Consider the following 24,897-nt stretch of genomic DNA (forward strand, 5'->3'; position numbering starts at 1 on the left):
GTGCGGCGCTCCATACAATACGAATTTACAGCACGGCTGGGGATGCTCTAAGGACGGCACTATTTGGCGCCCGGTATTTAAGACCCGAAGCCCGGATGTCGGATACATGCGTTTTCGCAGCCCGGTTTTCAGCTCAACCGGGCTGCATCTAATTTCAAACCGGGCTGTTCCTGACTGTTCCCTGTGAACGGCTTAAAGCTTTGTTTGTTTAACCCAGCAAGCAATTGAAGCCGTCAGCATTGTTCACAAGGCTTAGCAGAGCCTGTGGACCCAATCCAAGACGACCTCATGGGTCAGATGGTCAGACATTCACCGAGTCTGATTGAGAAGGTTGAGGTTCAATGCCTGAGCCTTGATCTCAATATTGGTAGTGAACTTCCCAGACAAGGGGTTACTTGAGCAAATTCAGTGCTTGAAGGATCCTTACCTTACTACATATACTCAAGCAACTCTTGAGTTTATTTGACATATAGGCTTGTTGCTGGTTAGGATCTGAATTCAAACATTCAACAATTTCAATTGGAATTTCTTCATTAGAATCTCAAGTTTGTTTGCTATCGTTTGAATGATAAGTACAACAAAGTAATGATAAAGGTGAATTTGATTAAAAGGCGAGTGAAATTTGGATATTTAGATGATGTCAAGTGGGTTTGGTACCTATAGTATGCCATCTCATTACACCTAATGTTTGAGCAACTTGTTCAAATTGTATTTGGCCCGTTTTCAAATCTACTGATTTATCTTTAATCATAATTTCAAAGCTACTAGCCAGATTTGCGGCGGGCACCGCACTGAATTTATGAATACAAATTGTTATAAGTTATAACACCCTACTGTGTATGTACATAACATGGTGTCTCACTTGGAATACTTTGAGATTGCCTTAATGATGGATCACTTCAGCTCAACATTATTCCAAAAAGGCATGACATATAATTGGCTGTAAGACTTTGATGCTGAGTGTAGTTTTCAATAATAGCAGTTGACTTGAAACTATTGTTGCTCCTGTTTCTCAGGAGAAGAGAAAGAGGGTCACATGTGAATACAGATCTGCAAGGATTTGTCAAGGACAGATCCAAGGACATAGTGCAAATAGTAATCACATTGGTAGAGGTGGTGAACATCACCTGGCAATCAATGGGAAGTTGCTAGATTGGACTCTGAATGTGGAATTTACCCTGATTTCCAATCAATATTTGATCTGAAGTGCTACTTGGATGAGTTAACATTTTAAAACCCCTTCTACTCTATATTGTGATAGAGGTAAAAGGGTTCTAGCAATACTGAAATCACTCCACTCTTTTTTGTGATTTTGGACCAATTGCAGAGCAGTTTTTGGCTGTGCAATGGCCCTGCTGTATGTTACAGAGCCTGTGCTCTGCACTTTGGGGGTTGAAATTTCCCATAGAGCAGTGAGTGCTCCGCAATGGGCAGGGGCTGGAGTTTCTCCGCCATATAGCTGGGAAATAACCTACACCCAGGGCAGAATGTACTCCAGCCCCAGCTACCTTTTGGATCCAAAATTTCAATCAGGATCTTGATATTTATTCAATTCATTCACTCAAATTCAATATTCTTGACAAATCCAGTTTTTGTTCACCTCTATCATAATAGTTACTTTTCCTTTTATTTTCTCTATCATCAATGGTCAATGTTTTCTTTCTTTTCTCCATCATAAATGGTCATTGTTTTTGCCTGTTCTCTTTTATACACAGTCATTTGTTTTTATTTTCTCTTGATCTTTACAAATGCTGAATTGATTCTTTTTTTCACACTTCTGATAGCCACTTCGGCCACAGTGAATTCCTATATTGCACTGTAAAGTGCTATATAGCAGTGCAATGCGCAGCACCGCTATATTGCACACAATGCAGTAATTTATAGCGCTGTGACTGCTCCACAACTTCAACACACAATTTTTTTATTATAGAAGAGCATTGTGGTGCACTTCATAGCTCAGGCTGAGCTCCACAATGCCAATGAGGTCAGATCTCATTGTGTTGTGTAGCAATTGTGGTACTGTTTTCAGCATGTTTTAACATCGATTCTCTCAAGATGTTGGTGATTGGAATCAAATGAAATGCTGGATACCTTGAGATTGTTGCAGTTAACATCTTGACCAGAGTTTTTGATAAGATAAGCTGTGTTGATCCGTTGATACTCAATTGTGAAGAACATCCAAAGGCTTCTCCAGAAAGGTTTTCAAATTTGCATCATACCCAAAAAAATCCAATATTCAGACACACAGCCTCCAATTCTACTTAACAAATCAAGGTGAAGCTGTTTCTTCTTGACTGAAATTGGAAACGGTATAGGATTTAGTCAGCACCCATGACATGTTCCTGACCATAGATTATCAAAGCTCTTGTACATCATCTTAAGGCCGCCTCAAACTCAAAGCCTCCCCTGCATCTTGATGTTCATTTCTCCTTGCATCACCTGACAAAGAAATCTGAGCACCATTCAGAACCAGGGTTCTCTATGTTGGATTCCTTAATCAATTTATCAGGATAATCTAGATCATCAGGTTTTGGTAAAAGATAGCCACTTTAATGTGAATAATGTGTTGAGGCCTAAAAATTGAATGGGTTTGAATGCCTCTTACAATTGGATTAAGTAAAATTGAAGGTCTCAAGTGTTCATGTTGTTGGAGATATTTACAATCAATACGTAGTTGTTTTATGTTATCATTACCAATTTAATGTTATGCCTTATTATGTTTAATATCACCATTTTATACCCACAAGATTCACTCAACCTCATGTTGTATTGCTTCTTATATTCCTGATCTGTTTGTAGAAAGCTTTCCTTTTTATTTAATAAGCTTTTCTCATACAAAACTTCAATACCACATCCCTATACTATCATTCAGTGATTGCCTCTTGATATCATTTAGACTGAGTGTATATTTGTTTTGTTTTGTTTCTGATCAGGGATTTGATCCCTTACACATTGATTTGGGAAGTCTGAATTGATTGGGTTTGATTGGCCTTTGTGCATTCTATCACTATCTATTGCTGATAGACTGTTGACTATTGTGACTGATTCACATAAGATCTTGGATTTGTGTCGGACTTGAGCTCTTTTGTAGAGGTGCTCACAATCCTCTCAGATGGTGTCCTGCTCTTGTCCTTGGGCATAATTGGAGGTGGTGGGATGTAAGAAAAGTGAGAGAAAGTCCAAAAACAGAAGGAAAAGCTTCAAGGTGGTTCTGGGGTGCGCACACCCTATATTTCAACTTTTTGGGTGCACCCTTGCACCTACACCCAGGTGCCCTTTTTGGACCATGTCCACCATATGAATACTGCTACATACATTGCCAAGTTGTAATTTTGGTTTCCACTAATTCGAGAAGGCTTCAGTTTGAGCTTATCTTACCTAATCCATTTCTCAAACAGAAACTCCATTGAAAGAACAAAGTTTGGTTTGAATTTGAGACCAACAAGTTCATAATATATACAAAATTACAATCAAATTATATATCATCAGGTTTTCAAAAAAATCAAATTATTAAAATTGCTAGAGAGATAATAATTGGTACAATAAAGGAAAATAAGGCAAAATTGAGTAAACTTATTTGATATTTTCATTGTGATTGATATGAATTAATCAAATATTGAAGGATGATCATCCACCATAAGATAACTGTCCACCATGACATTGTCTGATTTCAAATTCCTTCAATTCTCTGTAAAATTCTCTGTAACAAAAACTCAAAACAACATTGCCAAATGAAAAGAAGAAACCATGTATCTCTATATCTGCATATCCTTCAATCCCATAACCTTCATTCATTTTCAAATTATATCAAGCATCATCAGCAAGTAATTCAACAGGACAATCAATTAAATTTAAAACAGTTAATTCAAATCTCTTCAAAGTCCAGAAACTTTGTATGAAACACCAATTGCTAAATTCAAAATCATATGACCACAAGCTGGATAATGACTTGACTAAATTGAATCAGTAATCACACTTTCACTATGGATGAAAAAGAAACACATTAGCTTGAAAATCATTTCGATTCCAAAGTCTTGGAATTGAAAATGAATTGAAAAAGCACACCTAGATTTAAAATGAACAGTAGCTGTAAAAAGTGTATAACCTTTAGTATTGGAGAAAACAAATTTTGATCCATATTTCCTCTCTCAACCTCAATAGCACCAGCAGTACTTAGATCTTCAACAATTACTGCAAAGTTGGAAGACTGTGGACTACAATAAATTTTTTTAGCAATGAGCAATGAAACAATCTTAGTATCAAAGGAGAATCTAATCGGATCTGCCCTTTAAAATCTTACTGTTGAATTCTCCAACCATTATTTGCTGATTGTTATAGGCAAAAGTTGGGATTCCTGGGATAAAAAAGTGAAGCATGAGAGCCAATCTGACAATAATCCAGGAAATATACATTACCTTAGAGTCGGATGATAATTAGAGAAATCGGATCAAAAGGAAAACAAACGCTATCAACAGAAGCAGTAAAATCAGTCCTTGAATCCTCACCAAAACAACCACACTTTATTTCACCAGCCAACTAATCAAAAATCGAATGTCTTACACCAGCTTGAGCATTTGCCAATTCATTTTATCAGTCAGACCATTTGAGTTATTTGATTATCTGAAGTTGACCTCTTCAATCTTTATCGTTTCTACCTTCATCTGGTGCCCAATCAGATCCAAGTGTAGACACTTGAATTAAATCTGATATTTCATAATCTTTTGGTCTTTTGAAACTACTCGATTCACCTGATTGTGAATAATTTGGAGTACGTCCCCCTAGAATATTTGAATACGACTTTAGAGAATCTGAATCGGCTTCGATTTTGTGTATACGGGTCATCTCGATATACGGTTGGATTAATGTTGAGATTCTTGTAACGTTGATCGGATTCTTGATTATCTAAAGAATTGCAACATCAAAAACTATCATCACCGAAAGCATGTTGATGAGTGAGTTTTTTCTTATTTCTATTTGATGAATTGGCTAGTTTGAGATTTATGACTGAAGTTGATGTGAATGTTGAAATGATGAAGTAATATGAATGTTAGGTCTTACTGGATAATTTAATAGTTCTGGAGATTGATTGGGTAGGAAAGACATGTGTAAGATTCTAGATTAACAAAACAAAGTCAGTCACTTTAATACCCATCGGTTCACATAAAAACATAAATTTCAAAGCTTACAAAACTAAATGAGCCGGTGGCAATATTGTTTGAGTAATTGTTGGTGTGATGATGACAACGAGAATGAATATTGACCAATAATTTAGTCGATCGGAATCGATTCCGACCATTTCTTTCCTTTTGCTTTGCTTGGATTGATATATAAGGGATTCAATTGATTGTCATAGGACCCTGGAGAGCCCCTATATACCCGGCTTATTGGGTATGTAGGAATTGGCCTTTTTGGGCAAAAAGGGTCCTAATCTTCTGGGTAGGAATTTGAGAAAATTTCAAAAAAATCTACACCTTGGGGGGGTCGTGACCGCCCTTGGGCGGTGACGGCCGGCTGTCGAAAGGCCGCCCAAGCCTCCGCAGTGAAGGGCGGCCTGAGGATAGACCTTGGCTTGGCCGTGTGTGAACCGTCCGCGAATACAGCCCAAATGCGGCCTAATGCCAGAAATATGATGGCCATCGGCGACCAGAGGGCCGCCCTTGCAATGGAGGCGCAAGCGTGAAATGAGGGCGGGGGCCCAGGCACTTCAGGCACGCCATGTGAGGCGTGCGACAGGCGCTTCGGCGCTTCGGCGCACACGGGGGCCAGGGCAGGCAGGGTAAGGCAAGGGCAGGCGTGCGAGGCAAGGCGCACGCGCTTGGATGGCAATGCGGTCAGGTATTACGCCAAACGGTGTGAGAGCCATCAAAAATAGATAAACAGAATTGCTATATTCATTGTTTTTGGGGGACATTGGGGATAAGGAGGCATGGCGTGGGACAAGCACTGAGCGCACATCTGCGTGATTTAAACAAGAAGAGCTGAAAAAGTGGAAGGGTCGGTTTGGGTGAAAGTCCCATAGGTCATGATCATGATCGGGCGTGATGCTTTTCAATAAATGCGAAATTTGGTCATTGTTCCATTTCATCCTCTTGAGCTGCCGCAACGCCCGCCATTACGTCGTGTTCAAAAGGTAATTGAAAGGAAAGATTTTGGGTTATGTCTTGAAAAACATTTTGGCCATCAAAAGCTGAACGGTCATCATCATAGATTATGTTGTAGAAACTGGGGTAGAATTTTAGGTCAGTAAGCTTGAAACATTGACAATAAGAACAACCATGCACTCACGAGGCTGTAAAATCATGGCCTCGGGCACGTAGTTCATTGAGCTGGCGGTCCACCGCGGCCCAAATTGAACTCGACCCTCGTCCAACTTGATATATGCGAACGGCCTCTCGACGCTGGCGAAGAAAAGTGGTCAATTATTTGTCATAAGCATAGAAGGACCAATGGAGAGCAAGGGCGCTCACGAGGTAAGCAAAGCGGCAGCGCGCGAGCTCGCTGGTACTGGCCCATACTGTATTGATGTCACTATGGTCTCCATTTTGTCCCAATTTAATGGCAATCTGATCAATGTCACATTAGTAAGAACGTTTGGTGAACTTTCAAGCAGAAAGGGAAAACTTACTCGATGAACGAGAGCCTTGAGGTTGGGAACGGCACCATGAATGACAGGGTTTTTTGGATCGTAAATCCTGGTCAAGAGCTGTGGCGCGTCACATGTCAGACGGTGTGTGGAGTAAACCAAACTCAAATGATACCACTTACCAGCAAGTGCAGGCGCTCGCGCACATGTTTGGCGACATTCTTGATCTCCGAGTTGTAGGTCCTAGTCGCGGTGACATCACTGACACCGTTGACCTGCAGTGGCAAAAATTGGGTAACCGCCCCACTTTGGCGAACAGCGGTCTATTTGAATAGAGAATTAGTTTTGGAAAATGGCAAGACTGGTATAGAGAAGATGAAATACCTTGATACAATTGAAGTACGAGTGAGCCAACCAGTCCCGGTCAGGAGTTTCCAAAGCTGTGTAAGACTCCAGGCTCTCTTTGATGATCAACCTGTGAGCGGCGGTGATGATCGCACCCTGATCCATATCGAAACCATCTTCAGGAAGAGTAAAGAAAAAGATGAATATCGACGACGTACCCGGAGCTCTGTAAAGCAGGTCCATGCCATCCCGCTAGGAACAGGCGGGGAATTCGGCACTCCGGCACCATGACCATTGGGAGTTTCCTGAAGGGCCGGGGTGGATTGGACCAATTCGGTTAGAGTCTCAAGGTGATCAGCAATACCCACAACCTTGTCCAAAATCGCTTCGACCTTGATCGTCATGGCGTTGACTTTGTCCAAAGCCGACTCGACTTTGTCCAAGATCCCCACTACATGATCAACCATCTTCAAGAGTTGTTCCGACATGCACTCGACCTCAAACTTGACTTTGGTATGACACACACTCATCACAATGTGGCGATACGACCCGAGAGCCTAAGGAGGTGGGAACATGTGGAAATGAGATCGATTACGCAGGATAGGACCAAACGCGAGGGAAAGAAATCGAATCCGAACATGAGATCAATGACCAAGACCGGACAAGAGACAAGGGCACAGCACAAAGGCCTCTTACCTCACAGCTGGCCAGGGCATAACTTCGGTGGGTGTCATCAAGGCCGGCCTTCGTGGCTAACTCGTCAAAAACACTAACTTAACCCAAGTCCAATCGTGCAAAAGCTCACGGTAACCCGAAGCCGAGGCACGAGGGACTTGCATATTAAACGACATCTCTGGCGTGACCAATAGCCCCAAAAAGTGAAATTTGGGTCACTTTTGGATGCAACCCATCCTATCTCATTCAACATTACTTTGATGTTGTTTCTGAAACTGGCTGGTATGAGTTCAGCATCTTGTACATAACTTCTATTAGAAAAAAAAGAGAATCAAAAGTGCCAGCTCACAAGAATTGAGCTGGAAAACGAGTAATAAGTTTGTTTAAGGGAGTCAATTGACCATCTCTCGAGCCTTTTTAAGGGTACACATAACAATCTTAGCGGTTGAAATTTCAAATCTCAAAATAAGCAGCCTCAATGAATCAACACGATCATGAGCTCTGTCGAGATTCTGAAGAGGCCATTTCCTTCATAACTCGACAGAGCTCATCTGACTGTTTTTTTGAAGAAAATGCATTTGTGGGTCGTGGTGTGAAAGCGAAGTGAAAAAACACCCACCAAAAGGTGGCTATTAGTCACGCAACGATTGTCGTTTAATGTGCAAGCCCCCTGTGCCAGGGGCGGACGAGTCCGAGAAAAATCACCTGGCACAGTGGGCTTGTTGTTAAGCTAGTCAAAAACAACGGTCTCGACAGGTCCAAGAGGGGTACACCACAGAGGTGTCTTGGCCGGCTACAGGCGGCCATGTCAGGCCAGCCGCAGACCGCCAGCGCTTGCATAGGGGCAGGCCGTCTGCAGATGGCCCTCACGCGAGACGCCTGCCAGGCGCCTGCTGGCCTTGCCTGCAGACCGCCTGGATTTTGCCTGCAGGCCGCCTGGATTCCGGCTTTCGACGGTCAGCTGGATCGATGGCCCAACACATTCACCAGGGTTTTCAGCTCTCGGACACGCTTACCCGGTCTGAATGAGGTATTCGGATTTTAGACGGGGGAATCAGGCTCTCGGGTGGGCTTAGCTCAGCTCAGCAGGGAGCTCAGCAGGGGCACACGAGTTTGACAAATCAATTGATTGATTTTACAGTCACAATTCTCCATCTACAAGTCTGGAAACAAGTCTAATACAAGCCTGATAAGAGACAGGGACTACGGAACATGAGAAAGATGAACAAATCTTAAAGAAAGACTCATTGTCATTATTATAATGTGATAATAATAAGAATGTTGGAGGATAAAGATCGAAGTTAAATCACAACTAGAAAGCCGTCTTTTAACCCCACTCAAAGCGTGTTCAGAGGCCAAAAAGCTAAACTCGAATTGATTTCCTCCAATGATTGAGATCACGGTTCCTGTGGTGTTGAGACTTATCATAAACCATGAAAACATCAACATCGAGTCAGGACTCCAATAAATAAATTCAATATATTTGCTTACCCATCAGCCAGTAAGCAGAATGTAATTAGATATATGAATGTGATGGGCAATTTTTCACTTGTTGGATAGCTTTTAATAGATCGATTCAACTGACAGTCCAGTAACTTGAACGAGGTGGAAGTGCAGAACCTGGTCATGGGTTTTGGAAGATGACCCAATAGGAATTAGTCTAGATTGTGGATAATATGATGTGAGTCGATTTTGCTTTTCAAGAGTGATAAACGTACAAAAAAACTGACCAAGACGATGTTATATGTATCAAGCACTTTCTTACCATTGAGAGAGATCACTACTGAAAGGTTGATAATGATTACAAAGAGGTAGCCCAGGTTAGAGTGCAAGGTGGATATATTCAAGATTCGATTGTGTTCCAGACTACATTCGATTTTGAGCTCATCAGCAGTGAGAGAACTGGATTGTTGTAAGGCTGCCTTCGCTTGTGGGGTATGACGAGCTAGTCTAGGGAAAGCCGCTACATAAAAGACAAGGGTAGCATCATCTATGATGATCAAACTCGAATGGAAAATCTTCAAGACAGGATTATCAAGACTGAAAACAAACAAGTGACAAAACCGATCCTGTAAAGTGAAACTGCCCACCTCCACCTGGAATGGTCTTCATTGAGAGCCAAAGTACAGTACTGACTAGCCCAACATACAAGGGTAAGTATCAAGACACTGATTCTTCTTCATATGCGTTTGTAAAAGAAGCAAGAGGGGGGGAAAAGACACTTACTAAAATTGAAGGATAAACCTGTGTGTTGCAAATGTTCTAAAGCGCGATGAGGTTGAATTAAAGCATCTCTTTTTGAATTTGGAGTGGAAAAATGACTTTGAAAGTTCTTGCTATGCAAGAGGCCAGCGATGAATGTGTCACATTTGACCTAACCAATCACTGGAGTTGCGGACTTTGCAACTTGAGTGATGTTTGTGGTTGACGTCTAGTAGCGGTCTCCTGGCCTTTTGCAGGCGGATTTCTGCTTGGATTAGGCCGTGTGAAGGATGCCAGGCGGCAGGCTGCCTATTGTTGGCCTGCAGGCCGCTCCTTATTCTTAATTTTGGAAAGAATTGCTTGCCAGAAGTATGCCCGACTGCAGCCCGCATCTAGATGGCCTGTAGTCGGTCTTGAGGCCAATATTTGACCTGACCATTCTCAGACAGCGTCAGGCCAAATTCTGACAAAAAGCTCACCCGTGGTGTACGTCTTTGGTCAAACGGTTCTTGGGAAGGGTCGTCCCAAAGACCCGATGGGGTGCGCAAACCCGGAGATCGCGAACGTCCTTCTCGGGGCCGGACAGAGCCAGAGGAGCCTCTCGCTCCTGAGGATACGGCGAGGTGATAACATGAGATGGACGAATATCAATAGGGGGTAACAAAAAAGATTGGAAGCTCTGTACCTCGTAAGGTACCAAAGTTGCTGAAAGATCGCAACGAGGTGGCAGTGGCCGGGGTGCCAGGCGATTGAGAGGCAGCTGGACTGGACTCTGAGGGACGAAGAACCGTGGATAAGAATATCGAGGTCGGGTGGGTTAGAAAGGAAAAAAGGGTGTGGGAGGAAGGCGACAAACGAACCAAATGAACGATTTTGAAGAGGAGACATGGTGGAGAAGGCCAGACGAAATTGATTGGTCGAAGCGAAGAGTTGAAATAAAAAATGGTTGATTGGGTCAAAATGAAAAAGAGCGATGCATTGCAAATTCAGAAAGATGTTAAATCTCGAATCGGTTGCAGAATGGGATAACCTGGACACGGACGAGCAAGTCGGTCTGTCTTTATACCCGACATTGGGGAACACGCTGGAGGGAACTGTGGACCCCAACTGTCGTCAGCAGTCTCCAATGCGACTATTTGCAGTCCATGACCAAAAGGATTTTGTGGATTGTGGCTGTGTGGACAAAAGATGCGAGCTATTGGGCCCGGCGGCCTCTAGACCGTTGAGACAAGGGAACTTGTCCTCTTTCGGAGGAGAAGGCTTGTATTTGGTGCGGTTGGAGCCAAGGTGTTTTCGCAAAAGACTCTGCGGTCCGGCCAGGAGTCCAGATTGCATTAACCATTAACAACGCCTTCGCGATTGGGCAATCTGCCGGTGAACCAATCCACTCATCATCCTGTGGTTGTGTGCACAGAATGTTTGGTGGCAGTCACTCTGGCGCATTCGAGACCGTTCAGATGAGGAAACCAGTCCTCATTTGGCCATATGGGCTTGTAAATTGTGAGGTTGCAAAGAGACCAGAACCGTCGGCATTGCGCAATGCACTCTGCCTTCTCCGCTATGTGGCAAAAAACCGATTGGATGAACATCCAAACAGAGACATTACCTGGGGAGGTGGTGAGTCAGTGTGCAAGGACATGCATTTTGCCATATGAAGGGTGTCGGGTTAGCGCCTTACCGACTTGTTCCCCTTCATCCAACACCATCCACTTCCCGAGTTTCTAAATCGACCGTGCCTGATACCAAAATTCCAAAAGGTCATGAACCAGATGGTGGGTGATCCATCAGACGTTTCCCAAATTCATGACGCTTATTAAGACACTTACATAGCATCGTTTCTTTTCTTGAATTCCATTATCTCGGTGTTCGAATGCTTTCGATAATTTCAAAACTTTGCATGGCCTTTTCTTGACTTCGATTATCTCGTTTTTCCAACTCTTTCGATTATTTCCTACAATCTAATGGATTTCCATTATATCGCGTGTCTTTTTAGTCAACCATGTGCACTAACAATTCCGAGCGTGCCGTTAGAGACTTTCAATATGATGAATTTAATGCGGTTCGTCGAATATTCAAAAAATTTGAAGATGTACGAACCCTTGTAGAAGAAGTCGACCAATTAGAAGAGGATGGGTCCAACTGGTTCGCGTGGTTACACACATGCAGCATCGCCATTGAATATATCACAGGCTGCCAGGATTACCTCTCCGGCATGAGGCCAATCATCCGCACGGCTTGTGCACTGGTCATTGACCGATGCGCTCTCAATATGATCCGGCGAACTATTCACAAGAATCTGGAACACGTCGTTCAGGATTGTCTCAGATGCCACGTTGCCAAATATCGCCTGCGTCAACACTTTGATCCATCTAGTATGTGTTACCTCACTTTGTAATTTGGACATGGTCTAATCTCATTGACCTCGTTTTTGGTCCCATAGGGAGCGGCCGGGTGTTCAGGTGAAGATCACCTTGAGACCTCTGAGGAAATGTGATTCAAACTGTTTCTTTGTCATTACGAGGAAAAAATGGTCATCTTATCACACTCTGTCTACATTTTCATTTCTTGAATTAATTACAACAACCATTTCACGTTGTAATCCGGTTTAATTATCATAGCTTCCCAATAGTGCATTAGTGTTCTCCTTGTTTATTGTTCAACCTCGCTTTCGGTGTCAAGATGATTTGTTTGATTTGCTGCTTGTTTTTCCTTCTTCTTTTGCCGGGGTACATCATGCCATACATCCAAGCCATGAGCAATTGTTGTATTCCATTGTTCTGGCGTGACCGCGGTTAGTTTTGTGTTGGCAATTCGTCGATGAAGTTCTCCAGAGTAATGCGCGGCGGAATTGAGAATAAATGAAGACGTCTTTGCATGAGTTATTCCAGAGACCATAACGTCACATATCTTGCGCTCGATCATCTTGGTCTGGGACATAGTGACCTCACACTGGCCTTTGTGACAGTTATGCTGCACGTTGAGCACGGTGACCACCTCCTGAGCGAACAGAAACAAAGGAATTTCAGCCAGGGTGCGTTACCTTTGGCCCAATAGTGCACCAACCTTTACGCTGCGCGTAAACTGATGTTCAGTTCGTTTGATTTCTCGCATGCCATAACGTGGGACCAAGCGGCCAATGGAGCATTGTTTCAACACAATGACCGCCTTGACGGGTGCCTGGCAATCTGGTATCCATATCGATTGTACTTGGGCCACTGTCGATTGGTCTTTCAGCTGGATTGGGATTTCTTGTCAGAGGTATTCTCAAAGCGTATATGGGAATACGCGCGCTTACCAATATAAAGTCAAGAGGGCGCACCGTCTGACCATTTCGCAAAGTAACCCCTTCGAAACACACATACTCGGCACCTGGAGCGGTGACTCTCAAAATGTTTGGCGTTGGAACTTCATTTTTGCAACGACCTATTCGGAAAGGCGATGTCTTAGCTTCTTTGGTGAGTTATGACGTACAGGGAAAGCAATTACGTACGTCCTTGCTGGAATTCAGCCATGCGCTTAGCATCCTTGTTAAGCCCTAGAGCCTTTTTGACCTCGGGGACGTGGGTGAGAAGCGCTCGCAGCCAAGGACCACCTACCACGCGGGCCTGGAGTTCCTTGTCGTAAAAAGATGACCCTGAGATTAGCAAGCGAAGCAGGGACTCGGTGATGAATGTGTTTCAGATGTTGCGGCTGGGGCTTTGATGATTGGAGTGGACTGATGCATCACGCAAGTTCCCATTGTACGATTCCATTTTCTCCGTTGCAAAGAGTGACGCCGGTCCAAACCTGCGAATTGAGTCTTGCAAGTGAATAAGCATATGAAACTTAGGTTTGTTAACCCATTGGGCTGTGAAACCGATCAGCTTGTGAAGGAAACTTCCAATGTGAATGTCCAATTCCGATAGGTATGTTTCCATATCGGAGATTTCTGTTTGAAATATATACGACCCCAGCAGGCACAACAATAACCAAAGATTGCGCTGTTCTTTGGTCATCAATGGAAACAGTACAAACAGTACTGTCTGAAGTACCGTTCGAAAGTCTTTCCCGACAAGGCTCTGGTAGTATTGAATCAGGTAAATATTGTGAGGCCAGGAGAAGGGCAAAAAATAAATAAAAACATGCATCTTGTTCCCTGCGGTGAGAGCTTCACTCTCCATATTTTTCCATATTTTTACAGTCTGTATTGATAAGTGTACCAACAATAAACCTTCATAATCATCCAATTACAACCTGTAACAAGCACTGAAATTTGGCTCATTAGTGTTTAGAGAAACTTTTGATACCTGAAAACACCTATAACTTTGTCAAATCTGCATCAAAACACTCGATTTTAAGTGCATTAGAAAGCTGAACTCCTCCCCTCGAACTTTCATACGATCAAGAACTATGTAGCTAGTATGACAATCATTCTATGGATCTGTATGTACAAATGTATGAAAAAGATGATATCTTTTTTAGCAGACCAGTATGCTGTGTGGTCCTATTATGAACTATTTGGAGGACAATTCCTGCTTACCAATGCACCCAAAATCGAGCGTTTTGGACCGGAATTGAAAAAGTTATGAGTATTTTCAGAAATCAAAAGTTTCTCTAAACACTAATGAGCCAAATTTCAGTGCTTGTTACAGGTTGTAATTGGATGATTGTGAAGGTTTATTGTTAGTACACTTATCAATATGGACTGTAAAAATATGGAAAAATATGGAGAGTGAAGCTCTCACCGCAGGGAACAAGATGCATATTTTTATTCATTTTTTGCTCGCCTCTTGGCCTCTCAATATTTTTGTGTATCAATAATTTAATTTTCTGCCCAGAAAATATTATCTTTCTTGTAGTGTTTGACAATACCCAAAAGGACGACATGCAGCACCTCGACCGGTGTATCAAGGTGTCCGTCAAAACCTGAAATGCATGAGATTCAGCATTAGATCACCCAAAGGCGCAGATGTTAGGGTGCACAGCCTACTCGCCTTTTAGCCTTAGCATTGGATTGAATAATTTCAGACCCCTTTCTTCATTCAGTCGGTTGCACAGAGTTGCGAATTCGCCAGGTGGGAGTTTAGCCAGAGCCACGTGTACTTTGCGAACGTAGTAATCATTGTAGGGGTCACGCAGGCCGTACTTTCTAGCCAAGTCCTCCACCAGAGTTTTCGTGTGTCGCTTTTGAGATAGGTCCCAGAGTTCCCGAGTGCGTGCAAGGGTAACGTCCCACTGGCGAGGAGGCAAGGTGCCCTGGTTGGTTTGATTGGTCAGCGAAGATATCCAAAAAGCTAAGCTGCATCGATCCACGCACCTTTTCGCCTATGGCATCCAGGCCCAAAAAATTCCGTACAAACGTCTGTCCTTCTTTGTCGACCTTGCGTGCTACCTTCAGTTCACACATCCGACACGGTGTGAGAGTGTTCGCCGGATTGGTCGTGTTACAGATTTTGGCGTGCATAGGAGAGTCCCCAAGATGGCAGAGAATAACCGCCATCACCAAGACATCTTCACCCAACCCTTCATCGTATGCAACAAACCCATGCTTGCCGTGATCACTTCAGAGGGGGAACAAAAGTAAGCGTCCAATTGCCAACACGCCAAAGGTTAAGTATGACTTACTTCATTTCATCTACCACATCTTCGAGCAGTTCCAGCGCGGTCGCGCTGTTGGACGTCGCCAAAAAGTGGATGTTATATTGCTGGTTTGTCCACTCGGGTGCCAAACCAGAGAGAGTACAATATAAGCTCATGTGTTTGTTCCACTTTTTGGAAACATTACCCAAAGTGTCGTCCGAATATAAGGTTATGGGCACATGCCGGATGACTTTTCCCGCGGCCTTTGCTCTCCATGGGTTTGCAAGTGGGTGAGTGACTACCCCAGCGCCGCGATGTTCTACATAACAGAGCAAAGTCAATCGGCGAGCTCATTAATCTGATGACCACCGAAACACATGGTCACCCACGATACATTTTCGAGCCACAAAGCGGACTTAGATATACCTCGTCTTCCAGGGTAATTTCTTCGAAGGTTTTTGCAAAATCTCCCACATCAAAGGTATAAAATTCTGGTGAGTCAAATGGCGGTTCTTCAGGTATGACAATATTGAAGCGGTCGGGGTCACTGAGATCATTTTGAATTAAAGCAGGTAAACATTTCGCTAGCATTTTGTCATTGGATTTGAAGAAGAACATTGGAACCGCCAGCTGGCCGGTTCGAAGTTTGACAGGTTCGTATATATAAAAATGTCGGAGGTTGTCCACTACCATTTGGACTCGTAGTTCTGGTGCGTAACACTAGCGCCATTTTCGTGATTGGGACAGTCTGTTGACCTTGCCATCATGAGGCATTTCGGGGACAAAGGCCATATGCGGAATTACCTGAGAGCATCCTCTGTCAGACGGAAACCGCGCGCGCAATACTCAGGGAAAACACATACGTTCTTGATCAGTGTCTTTACGCTGATGCCAAATAGAGGAGTGCCAGAGGGACTACATCGTTCAGTCAAAGACATGTCAAGCCTTTTCTTCAAGCGCACCTTCAGTTCCCGCAATGTTCCCCATTCAGGCAGCTTGACATCGCATACTCGTATGATAGATCGAATGCTCAGGTATTGCGCCCGAGACAAAAGGTGTCGAGTTGTCCCAATGATCAGCAACCCAGCTACCTGCTAAGTGATCAGTGATACAGTGGAGCGAGTTAGTTATCATGATTGGCGCTTGTTAGGGTGTTCATCTTACTTACTTCCTTGTTTTTGAACGGATGCCAATCGATTGCCTCTTGGGCTCGGGCTCTAGCTAATGCCGGGTCTTGAGGTGCCTCTTCTTCGCACTCTTTGTCCTCGTCGTCTTCCAGTTCAAGATTGTCCAGGTTCTCCAGGGCCTGACGCAACATGTCGAATCGAACACGATCTTCTGCGTCATTGAAATCACTCGCATGATTTGCTAAGCCATCACGGTGATGGTCGGATGCGTGCAGCGATCGAAGCATTGTGAGAGGTGAAGGTGGATTGGGATCGGGATCTGAGGAAGGTCCTGACTCCAACAGGGCGCCTGTCATGGTGGTGGTTGCGGTTGGTCTATTTGCTTCTAAGCCAATCATCATTTGTTCTTCTTCGGCCAATCGTGATATGACCCTCTGTACTTTGTCTCAATGCGCGGTTGATTTAATGTGATGCTCGTAATTTGACATTCCGCGGGTGTTGCAAGCTGTACATATAAATCGCGGGTTGGCCGGATCGGATGAAACCGATTCGATGTCTGGAATGCTCGTCAGTGTTGTGTTCATTGGCCTTCGATGTCTGTTTGGAGAGGCCTTACATGGTTCGGAGCGCTTCATGGGTGTCACCATCGTGATGAACGCGCAAGAGGGGTGATATAGGTACAATAGACGGGCTTCCGGCTGTCTTTGGGTGGTCAATCGCGAGAGTGCGTCGAGGGTGGTCTCGGGGTAGCCATTCGGCCGCTGACAAACGCCCGCGCCATTGGCGGTTTTAAGCTCGCAGGCTGACGACTGAGGCCCACGTCCGCGGACCGAAATCCGGCCCGGCGAAACTCAGGCGATGTCGACCATTTTTGGGCACAGGACCCCCCCATGGTGTAGTAAATGTGCCTTATTGAAGAGGTAGGAATATGTCAAAAAGTCAAGGGAAAAAAATTATGTTGCTTACACCTGAGGTAGGAATCCAGCCTCTGCAGGCCATAACCACCATCAGCATCCAACTGCACATTAGGGGGGTTCAGGTCAAAAAATTTTACTACTTTTATTGCAAAAAACTTTTCCCAATTGCGTAAAATTTACACAAAATTTTATGCAATTGGGAAAAGTTATACGACATCCCAATTTCGTTTACGCAAATTTGTGTAAATTTATTGCTTAGAAGGAGATCCAAAACAAAAATTTTACGGTCCTTTTTTACGAATTGGGAAAAGGTTTTACAGCACGGTACCGTAAGAAACTTTCCCCAATTTTTTAATAAAAGGTCGCAAATATTTTGACTTGAGCCCCCTTATTACTAAGGGCCCAAGCAGTGATATGGTGGCACCCTGGTCCATTGTCGCTTATGAATACCAAGCCTGGTGATATCAAGTTCAAAGCTGAGATAGGACACCTTTTTCTACAGTACAACAAAGCCTCCATTGATAGATGTGATTAAAAAAGGCCCTTTAGATGACTCAAAACAGATTGAGATCAACTTGACCAATGATCTAGCAAATCATCCAAATGCAATTGTACCAACATATTGTGGTTTTGAAGAAAACTGTCCAAATTGCCTCATATTTTCTCATCTTGATATAGCACTGCAGAAATTCACTATGTGTTTCCCCCTACCACATCAATGAATAGTACTGAACCCAAGGCTAACACCATATGGATTCCTCAAGCTTATTGTGCTATGTTGAAAGCTATGAGCCAAGAACAGTAAATTCAGGCAGTTCTTGATCAACTTGCTGTTGAACACGCTCAAGGTCAAAAAAAAATAAGCTACCCTCCGATTTTATTCTGTAAATTGGGTCCCTCTGGAATTTTCTGTTCAAAAAAATATTTTTTTGAATGGGTTTTTATATTTTTTCTTAAATGGGTTTTTCAAATGGGTTGTAATGTTTGTGTACCACTATTATCTCAAGGTATTACTTGATCAGCTGATTCAATGAGAAACTATAAGAGATCAATCATGAGATTAGGTCCTGATGATGGAGTTGACAGGAAGACACTACAAAAAAGTTAATCTTTACCGGGCGGAAAAGAAAACTGCTGACATAGAAAAATCCTGAGGCAACAGGAAAAGAGCTAAAAATCTGAAAAAGTATGCACCTTGTTCCTAGACGTTGGGGCGTCATAATGAGTATTTTTTTGTATTTTACACACAAATATTGGTTAATGTACTAACAATAAAGGCTGAAAATCATCAAAAACCCACCTGTAACAATACCTGAAATTTGGCCCATGATTTTGAAGACAGGATTTTGAAATCTTCAAACATCAATAACTTTTGGAGTTCTGGATCAAATCACTCAATTTAAAGTTCATAAACAAGGTGAGTCTTCCCTCTACATTTATTATTTGATGGTAGATGGTGCCCAAAGGCACGACAGCTCCATCGATTTCCACGTATAAGCATATGGGTCTCAGGAGGGAAAGTCACGTGGGTATCCCTATATTGGGGACTCCTGTAACTTTGGCGCATATAGCCAGGGTTCAATTGGAAAATCTCAGTTTCCAATCCTGACCTTTGCCAACCTTTTCCCTCTCTGAATATCCCACGAGTGTCTATATTCATCTCTGGTCGATTATCTGTTCCGCTCTATCCTCTAGAGCTGTTTTCCTCTCATCAGAAACTTTTTCACCCGCCCACCGGCCCAAGTTTCTTCGGCGTGATTGGGAGGTTTTTCTGTTTCACACAAGTCTCCCTCTGGTCCCCTCTTATAGTTTGTTACGTCCAATTGTGATTTAATTTTTGTTTATAGCTCATGTTTATAGTATTTGTATTTGTAGCATAAGGGCGGAAGGGACCGTAGATGGTTTGCCTAGCCCACCGTGCAGAGCATCCCATCTACGAGGCCCGGTTGCCCTACCCCCCCCCCCCCCCGGTACCTCACGGTCGGGGGGCACCCCAAGAAACCTAACAGATCCCTTCACAGGAAGAAGTTAGGTTTGCCTAGGGCAAACCGGTAGACTGATGTAATTCACTATTACTAACTTGCTTCAGACAAGCTAAGGAAAACACCCCCCTCAGATAACCCATAGCTAAATAGAGTGGACATCACATCTGTAGCTGGTCTGCAAAAGATCCTACAGGGCTATTCATGTAGAATTGTTTGAACAAATGTAGAGTGTTTACATGACAAGATAACAACTTGCTGCCTTTATGAAGTGTAAAGGAGAATGGTTTATCTTTTGAATGAACCAGAAATCAAGTTATTTGGAGCAGAATTGCAAAAGTTATCGAAGTTTTTAGACCACAAAATATTGTCTTCACACTCATGACCCAAATTTCAGGTATTGTTATATGTGAGTTTTTGATGATTTTCAGCATTTATTGTTAGTACATAAACCAATATCTGCGTGTAAAATACAAAAAAATACTCATCATGACGCCCCAACATCTAGGAACAAGGTGCATATTTTTTCAGATTTTTAGCTCTTTTCCTGTTGCCTCAGGATTTTTCTATGTCAGTAGTTTTCTTTTCCGCCCGGTAAAGATTACATTTTCTGTAGTGAGAGTTAACAATGTCTTACTTTTTGACACTGCTGCTGTTCGAATTGATTGGATTGGTACATTGACTAATTGCACCGCTCCTTTCACTACACAAAATGAAGTGAGTCAGAAGAACTGGGAAGCACGAAGAGATATTAGATAGAGGATAGATACCTGAGGAGAAACTTGAACACGGGTGGATGAACCAAACAAACTGACTTACCAAGTTGTAAGAGAACGGCCATCAGGAGATAGTGAAAAGATCACTTCTGTGAACCAATGAATAGATAGATTGCATGAATCTAAGAAAATTGAGAGTAATCATCGCGAAGTTGTAACTTCGGCTGGTCAAAACTCAGGGTTCTTAGGGGGAAAGGTGGAGGTTTTGTGAGGTTTTGTTTGAATTGCATGTTTGCCTTTAACATGAATGATGATGATGATGATGATTGTTCAATTCATTTTATCTAAATAACTTTGGTAAGATAAATGTATCTATGTTATCTAATTATTCTAGGTGGTCAAAGATCATTTTCCTAATCTGGTTATTGGAAGTGGAGGGTGTTGAGTGCGTTTGTATTCACGTTGTTAGAAGAGTGTATTGTAAGGTGGCAATGTTAGAGGAAAATGGACCAAAGGGGTCTAGTCGGTAAACGTGAAGCAAGGGGCATTGGAGAATTTTCTTTTGGGATATCTGCTCACTCTTGTAGTTTCCCTTTTTCCCCTTTTTATGATTTGTTTTGTGTTGAAAAGAATCAGTGAGTTATTCCTGTTGAAATTAACTGAATATGGGTCAAGAACTTCACGTTAAAAAATAAGTTCATTGTGATTATTACACGTTCTCGTGCTCGACTTTTGACTATGATGCGAGTTTGTTTCATTCAACAAATGCTTCTTGAAAATCTTCTGTTCATTTTTGATTATCTGTTCAAAACCAGTTCATAGTGATGTGTTCGACGTCGAGACTTATTGTGGGAAATGAACATTCAAGGTGTGATTCAAGGACGGATGAATTAAATTCAATTGAGTTGTGATCTGATGTGAAGTGCAGAGGGTGTTCTGAATTTTCATTTATACCTTGCTCTGTTTTCCTTTCAGAATCTTTTTCCCTTTGTCGAATAAAGATTCTGAAAGGTAAGGTGTTTTCTTTTTGTTATTTCTTTTTATTAATGTTAAGAAAGTTAATGTTATATTTTTGTGGCTGTTATGTTTCGTTTGCTTTCTTTATTTTCTTTTCATAGTTTTACCTGTCTCATTCAGGTCTGTTGAGTTATCATCGTCTAGTCTTCATCTCAGCTTTGTGTCTAGTCAACACTTAAAAGCTGATAAGTTGTTTAACCTTTATAAAGGTGTGTTTCCTATGCTTTTCCTTAGTCGAATAAAGATTCTGAAAGTTTTACCTGTCTCATTCAGGTCTGTTGAGTTATCATCGTCTAGTCTTCATCTCAGCTTTGTGTCTAGTCAACACTTAAAAGCTGATAAGTTGTTTAACCTTTATAAAGGTCTGTTGAGTTATCATCGTCTAGTCTTCATCTCAGCTTTGTGTCTAGTCAACACTTAAAAGCTGATAAGTTGTTTAACCTTTACAAAGGTTTCTTTTTAAAGTCCAGTGTCAAAATCCTACAATTCCTTCAACTAATTCTCAAGCTTTGCAAATCTTCACTACTAACAAATCTAAACACTCTCATACTTAGATTTTATTCATTTTCAATTTGTCTTTTAAAAAATCCTCCTTACGTGTGCTCCTCACTTCTTTCGAGCTTGCAGGTAGTGAAGTTTCTCTATTGTCAACTTTCTCTTTAAACTTTTCTCCAATCTTTAGTGTGGTTGTTGTTTCTTGTTCCTCTGGTGATGCGTGTAGGTTAGTAAACTGTTCTCAACTAAGACCTAGCAGACTGAGCTGTAGTCTAACAAGGATCCTGTGCCCTCAGGTTAGTCAACTGTTCTTGCCTAAGACCTAGCAGACTGAGATGTAGTCTAACAAGGATCCTGTGCCCTCAGTGATTCTGCCCAAGTACTGCACGTTCTTTCTTAGTAGTGTCTTTAGAAAGCATTCTGTCAAGAACTTTATAAACTTTCTTACACGTGCTTCACAAATTCTTTCAAGCTCACAGGTTAGTGTCTTGTATTGTCATAGACCTGCTGTCTGCCGTAGTCTTACGAAGATACCTGTGCCCTCAGGTTATCCACCCCTTACTACAGGCGAAGTCAAAAGCAGATAGTCAAGACTAAGATTCCTTAGGAATCACAAGATCACTTTCTCACCAAGAATTTATATTTTTTGCAATAATCTTGACTCTCAATTCATCTCCTGTCAAGATGTCCTTTTTGAAAAACACTGACATTACACCTCTTTTAGAATATTGCCCTGTTTGTTAAAATGTTGGAGCAAGTTGCCAATGCCAGTTTGAGTCAATAATGCCTAAAATTGTGATTTGTTCAGATATTGAGGTTTTGTGGGGAGGTAATCAGCACAGTTGGCTTCTATTATGTATAGTTGTGGAGTTTGCCCGCTCAATCAACCACACAATTATGAGGTTCATTAAGTGGATAATTCAATTTGTGCGGGCACACCCGCATAGTCTCTTGTATGATCAAATGTTACAGGTAGGCGCTTTTGAGCCTTCTGAGATTTACCGTCCTTTTTGACAATCTATGTCCAAATCTGAACTTAAATTAGCCGGATAATGTAATAGGTTGGCACAAATGCTACTATCCTATTACAAACCATTTTTTTACATCACAGTCAATTGTAACTATCTAGAGAGAAAACTTGCACCAAAAACTGTGTCAAAGATCTACTGTAACCCAAAAGTAACTGGGAATTATCATTCCAATCTCAAAGTGAAGGTGTTTGAAGAGGCTCTCTACTCCTTGTTATATTATGTGCTTTGTGAAATCCATATAGTGCTCCCTCTTGACTTGATGATCAACCACATTGGTTTTGGTTTTGGTTTTGGTTTTGGTTTTTGAGCTCCAGCCTTGACTGCTGTGATTGCAATGTATCAATTTCAGCACATCCAGCAGCTCTATGTAAAATCTATTTAGTGCAACCTCGAAAAAATAGAAAAACAGAAAAACAAAGAGGTAACTTTTTTTCTCAAAACCACTGTAATGGGGACAAAGGAATATAAACACAGAAAAAAAATTCAACACAACTTCAATTTTTTTAAACTTTTTCCCAAACTTTGTTTTCAATCGGTTTTTTTGGAATCTCAAGTGTTCCAATTTTGCACTCAGGATGAGGAATAGCACAATTAGTTTTCTCCAACCTATTTCTCAACCCATCAATTCCATCCAAAACCAACACCGGCTTAACCATTGAAACATCTTCTATTACTTCCTTAGTCAATTTCTGATCACTTAATCCTAATTCTTTAAGTAACCTATTCAATTCCTCAAAATCAATCTTCTTTTGTCCAATTTTTTCTTTTAAACCTGATTCTTCAATCAATTCAATTGGTACTGGAACCTTTTGTGATTTGATTTGAATTGAAAGTTTTGATCTTTTAGTAGATTTGGGATTTATTGCAGTTTGATAAAATTCCTCCATTTCTGATTTAGTAATTTGTTGTATCATTTTTGCATCTTCATACCTTTCTTCAAATGCATAATAACCCGAATGAATATGAGACCAATAATGTGATGCTCTAGAAAAAAACATTAAAATGTCAGCTCAAATAAACTGAATGAAAAAAAACATTTAGTTAAAGTAAAAGATCAAAAACTCAACTCTTCCCAAAGGTTTTCAAAATCTTTTGATAATCTATGAATTAAACTTATTTTCTGATCCTCAAATTCTTCATTTGTCATTTCTTTCAATTTAATCTCTCCAAACCAAACCAAAAAAGATTCAATCCTACTTTCAATATACTTTGGATCACGCTCAGATTGAACCAGGATAGTTAATCCGATCTGTCCTGTTGATCCTCGTAAATAAGTACGAACTATATACCCCAGTTGTTCAATTGTTCTTAATTGAGTAAAAGCCGGTTCTTTCATGCATTGCGTTAAGAGGAGTAATTTGGTTCGAGTTGAATGACATGTTATGTCTCCTACATCTGTAAAATAGTTTACCGCACTGTTCAAGTTGGATGGATCGATTAAATCTCGCTCATATATCAAATTCGTGCCTAGAAAAAAAACTCTTTCAGTATTTGCCATATGAGCAGTCTCATGATCATGGTGGTAGACTCACCTTTAGGAATACTCAATGAATGTGATTTTCTCAATTCTCCACTTTCAACCGGTTTGAGATCCAAAATCTTAGTAGGTAACTCTGAAATCTCAATCGCTTCCTTTGAAAGTTGTTCGAAAAAAACAAGATTAATTGTGGATTCAATCCAAAAAATATAATAAATAAAAATTAAATTTACCTTTCCAGTTAAATTCCCATGTACAAGACTTTCAACAAATCCTCTTTTCAAAAGTTCCGGGATAAATGCCTCAACATCTTCCGGTGTAATAACTGTATCCAGAACAAATTCCCCAAAATGTTAATTGATTGTAAACAAAGTTACCCAGGAATAGAAGAAAAAGAACCCGACAAACCTTCTAAAGACTTTAATTTCTCTTCATACCAATATTGTAAATCACTCAAAGCAGCTTCAATCCAATAATTAGAAGTCCTCGCCGGATCTCCTAACATAGAGTTTTGATAACTTGTAATTTGAAAATTTTTAACCAACTCAAAATTTTTTCTGTCCACTTTTAAACTTTTCAATCGATTGAAAATATGTTCAAATAAAGCTGAAGCTTTTTGATTATAACCACTGACACTGATAATCAATGAATCTGAATGACATGAAATATCATAAGATAATCCTGCAAGTTCACATTCATATAATTCTTCCTTTAATGATTCTTGTAATAATTTAGTTATATATTGAGATTTGATGACATTATGACAGGTTT

At 41.5% G+C, this 24,897-nt stretch overlaps 6 protein-coding genes across 6 annotated transcripts; 1 reads left to right on the forward strand and 5 right to left on the reverse strand.

Moving 5' to 3' along the window:
- Positions 1–4,635: 4,635 nt before the first annotated feature.
- MELLADRAFT_111136 (uncharacterized protein) lies at positions 4,636–5,103 on the reverse strand (the record flags this gene model as incomplete). The annotated part of the gene is made up of 2 exons (XM_007415358.1): positions 4,636–4,902; positions 5,059–5,103. The coding sequence occupies 2 exons, from the start codon at positions 5,101–5,103 to the stop codon at positions 4,636–4,638; spliced, it is 312 nt and encodes a 103-aa protein (XP_007415420.1).
- A 965-nt stretch (positions 5,104–6,068) lies between these two features.
- MELLADRAFT_92605 (uncharacterized protein) lies at positions 6,069–7,662 on the reverse strand (the record flags this gene model as incomplete). Its single annotated transcript, XM_007415357.1, has 9 exons — positions 6,069–6,222; positions 6,286–6,398; positions 6,468–6,563; positions 6,626–6,703; positions 6,766–6,906; positions 6,968–7,084; positions 7,147–7,233; positions 7,297–7,453; positions 7,625–7,662. 9 exons carry the CDS (start codon positions 7,660–7,662, stop codon positions 6,069–6,071), a joined length of 981 nt encoding a protein of 326 aa, XP_007415419.1.
- Positions 7,663–10,799: 3,137 nt separating this feature from the next.
- MELLADRAFT_111138 (uncharacterized protein) lies at positions 10,800–12,268 on the forward strand (the record flags this gene model as incomplete). The annotated part of the gene is made up of 4 exons (XM_007415340.1): positions 10,800–11,068; positions 11,311–11,422; positions 11,799–12,177; positions 12,246–12,268. 4 exons carry the CDS (start codon positions 10,800–10,802, stop codon positions 12,266–12,268), a joined length of 783 nt encoding a protein of 260 aa, XP_007415402.1.
- Positions 12,269–12,454: 186 nt separating this feature from the next.
- Positions 12,455–13,317, reverse strand: MELLADRAFT_111139 (uncharacterized protein; the record flags this gene model as incomplete). The annotated part of the gene is made up of 4 exons (XM_007415356.1): positions 12,455–12,802; positions 12,869–13,039; positions 13,125–13,228; positions 13,296–13,317. 4 exons carry the CDS (start codon positions 13,315–13,317, stop codon positions 12,455–12,457), a joined length of 645 nt encoding a protein of 214 aa, XP_007415418.1.
- Positions 13,318–16,494: 3,177 nt separating this feature from the next.
- MELLADRAFT_67196 (uncharacterized protein) lies at positions 16,495–16,847 on the reverse strand (the record flags this gene model as incomplete). Its single annotated transcript, XM_007415355.1, has 2 exons — positions 16,495–16,506; positions 16,533–16,847. 2 exons carry the CDS (start codon positions 16,845–16,847, stop codon positions 16,495–16,497), a joined length of 327 nt encoding a protein of 108 aa, XP_007415417.1.
- A 6,305-nt stretch (positions 16,848–23,152) lies between these two features.
- Positions 23,153–24,631, reverse strand: MELLADRAFT_92606 (insulinase; the record flags this gene model as incomplete). The annotated part of the gene is made up of 6 exons (XM_007415354.1): positions 23,153–23,633; positions 23,717–23,811; positions 23,932–24,116; positions 24,182–24,281; positions 24,360–24,451; positions 24,535–24,631. The coding sequence occupies 6 exons, from the start codon at positions 24,629–24,631 to the stop codon at positions 23,153–23,155; spliced, it is 1,050 nt and encodes a 349-aa protein (XP_007415416.1).
- Between the last annotated feature and the right edge of the window lie 266 nt (positions 24,632–24,897).

Source organism: Melampsora larici-populina, assembly GCF_000204055.1.
Source record: "Melampsora larici-populina 98AG31 unplaced genomic scaffold MELLAscaffold_50, whole genome shotgun sequence".
In the NCBI taxonomy this organism is placed as follows: Eukaryota; Fungi; Basidiomycota; class Pucciniomycetes; order Pucciniales; family Melampsoraceae; genus Melampsora; species Melampsora laricis-populina.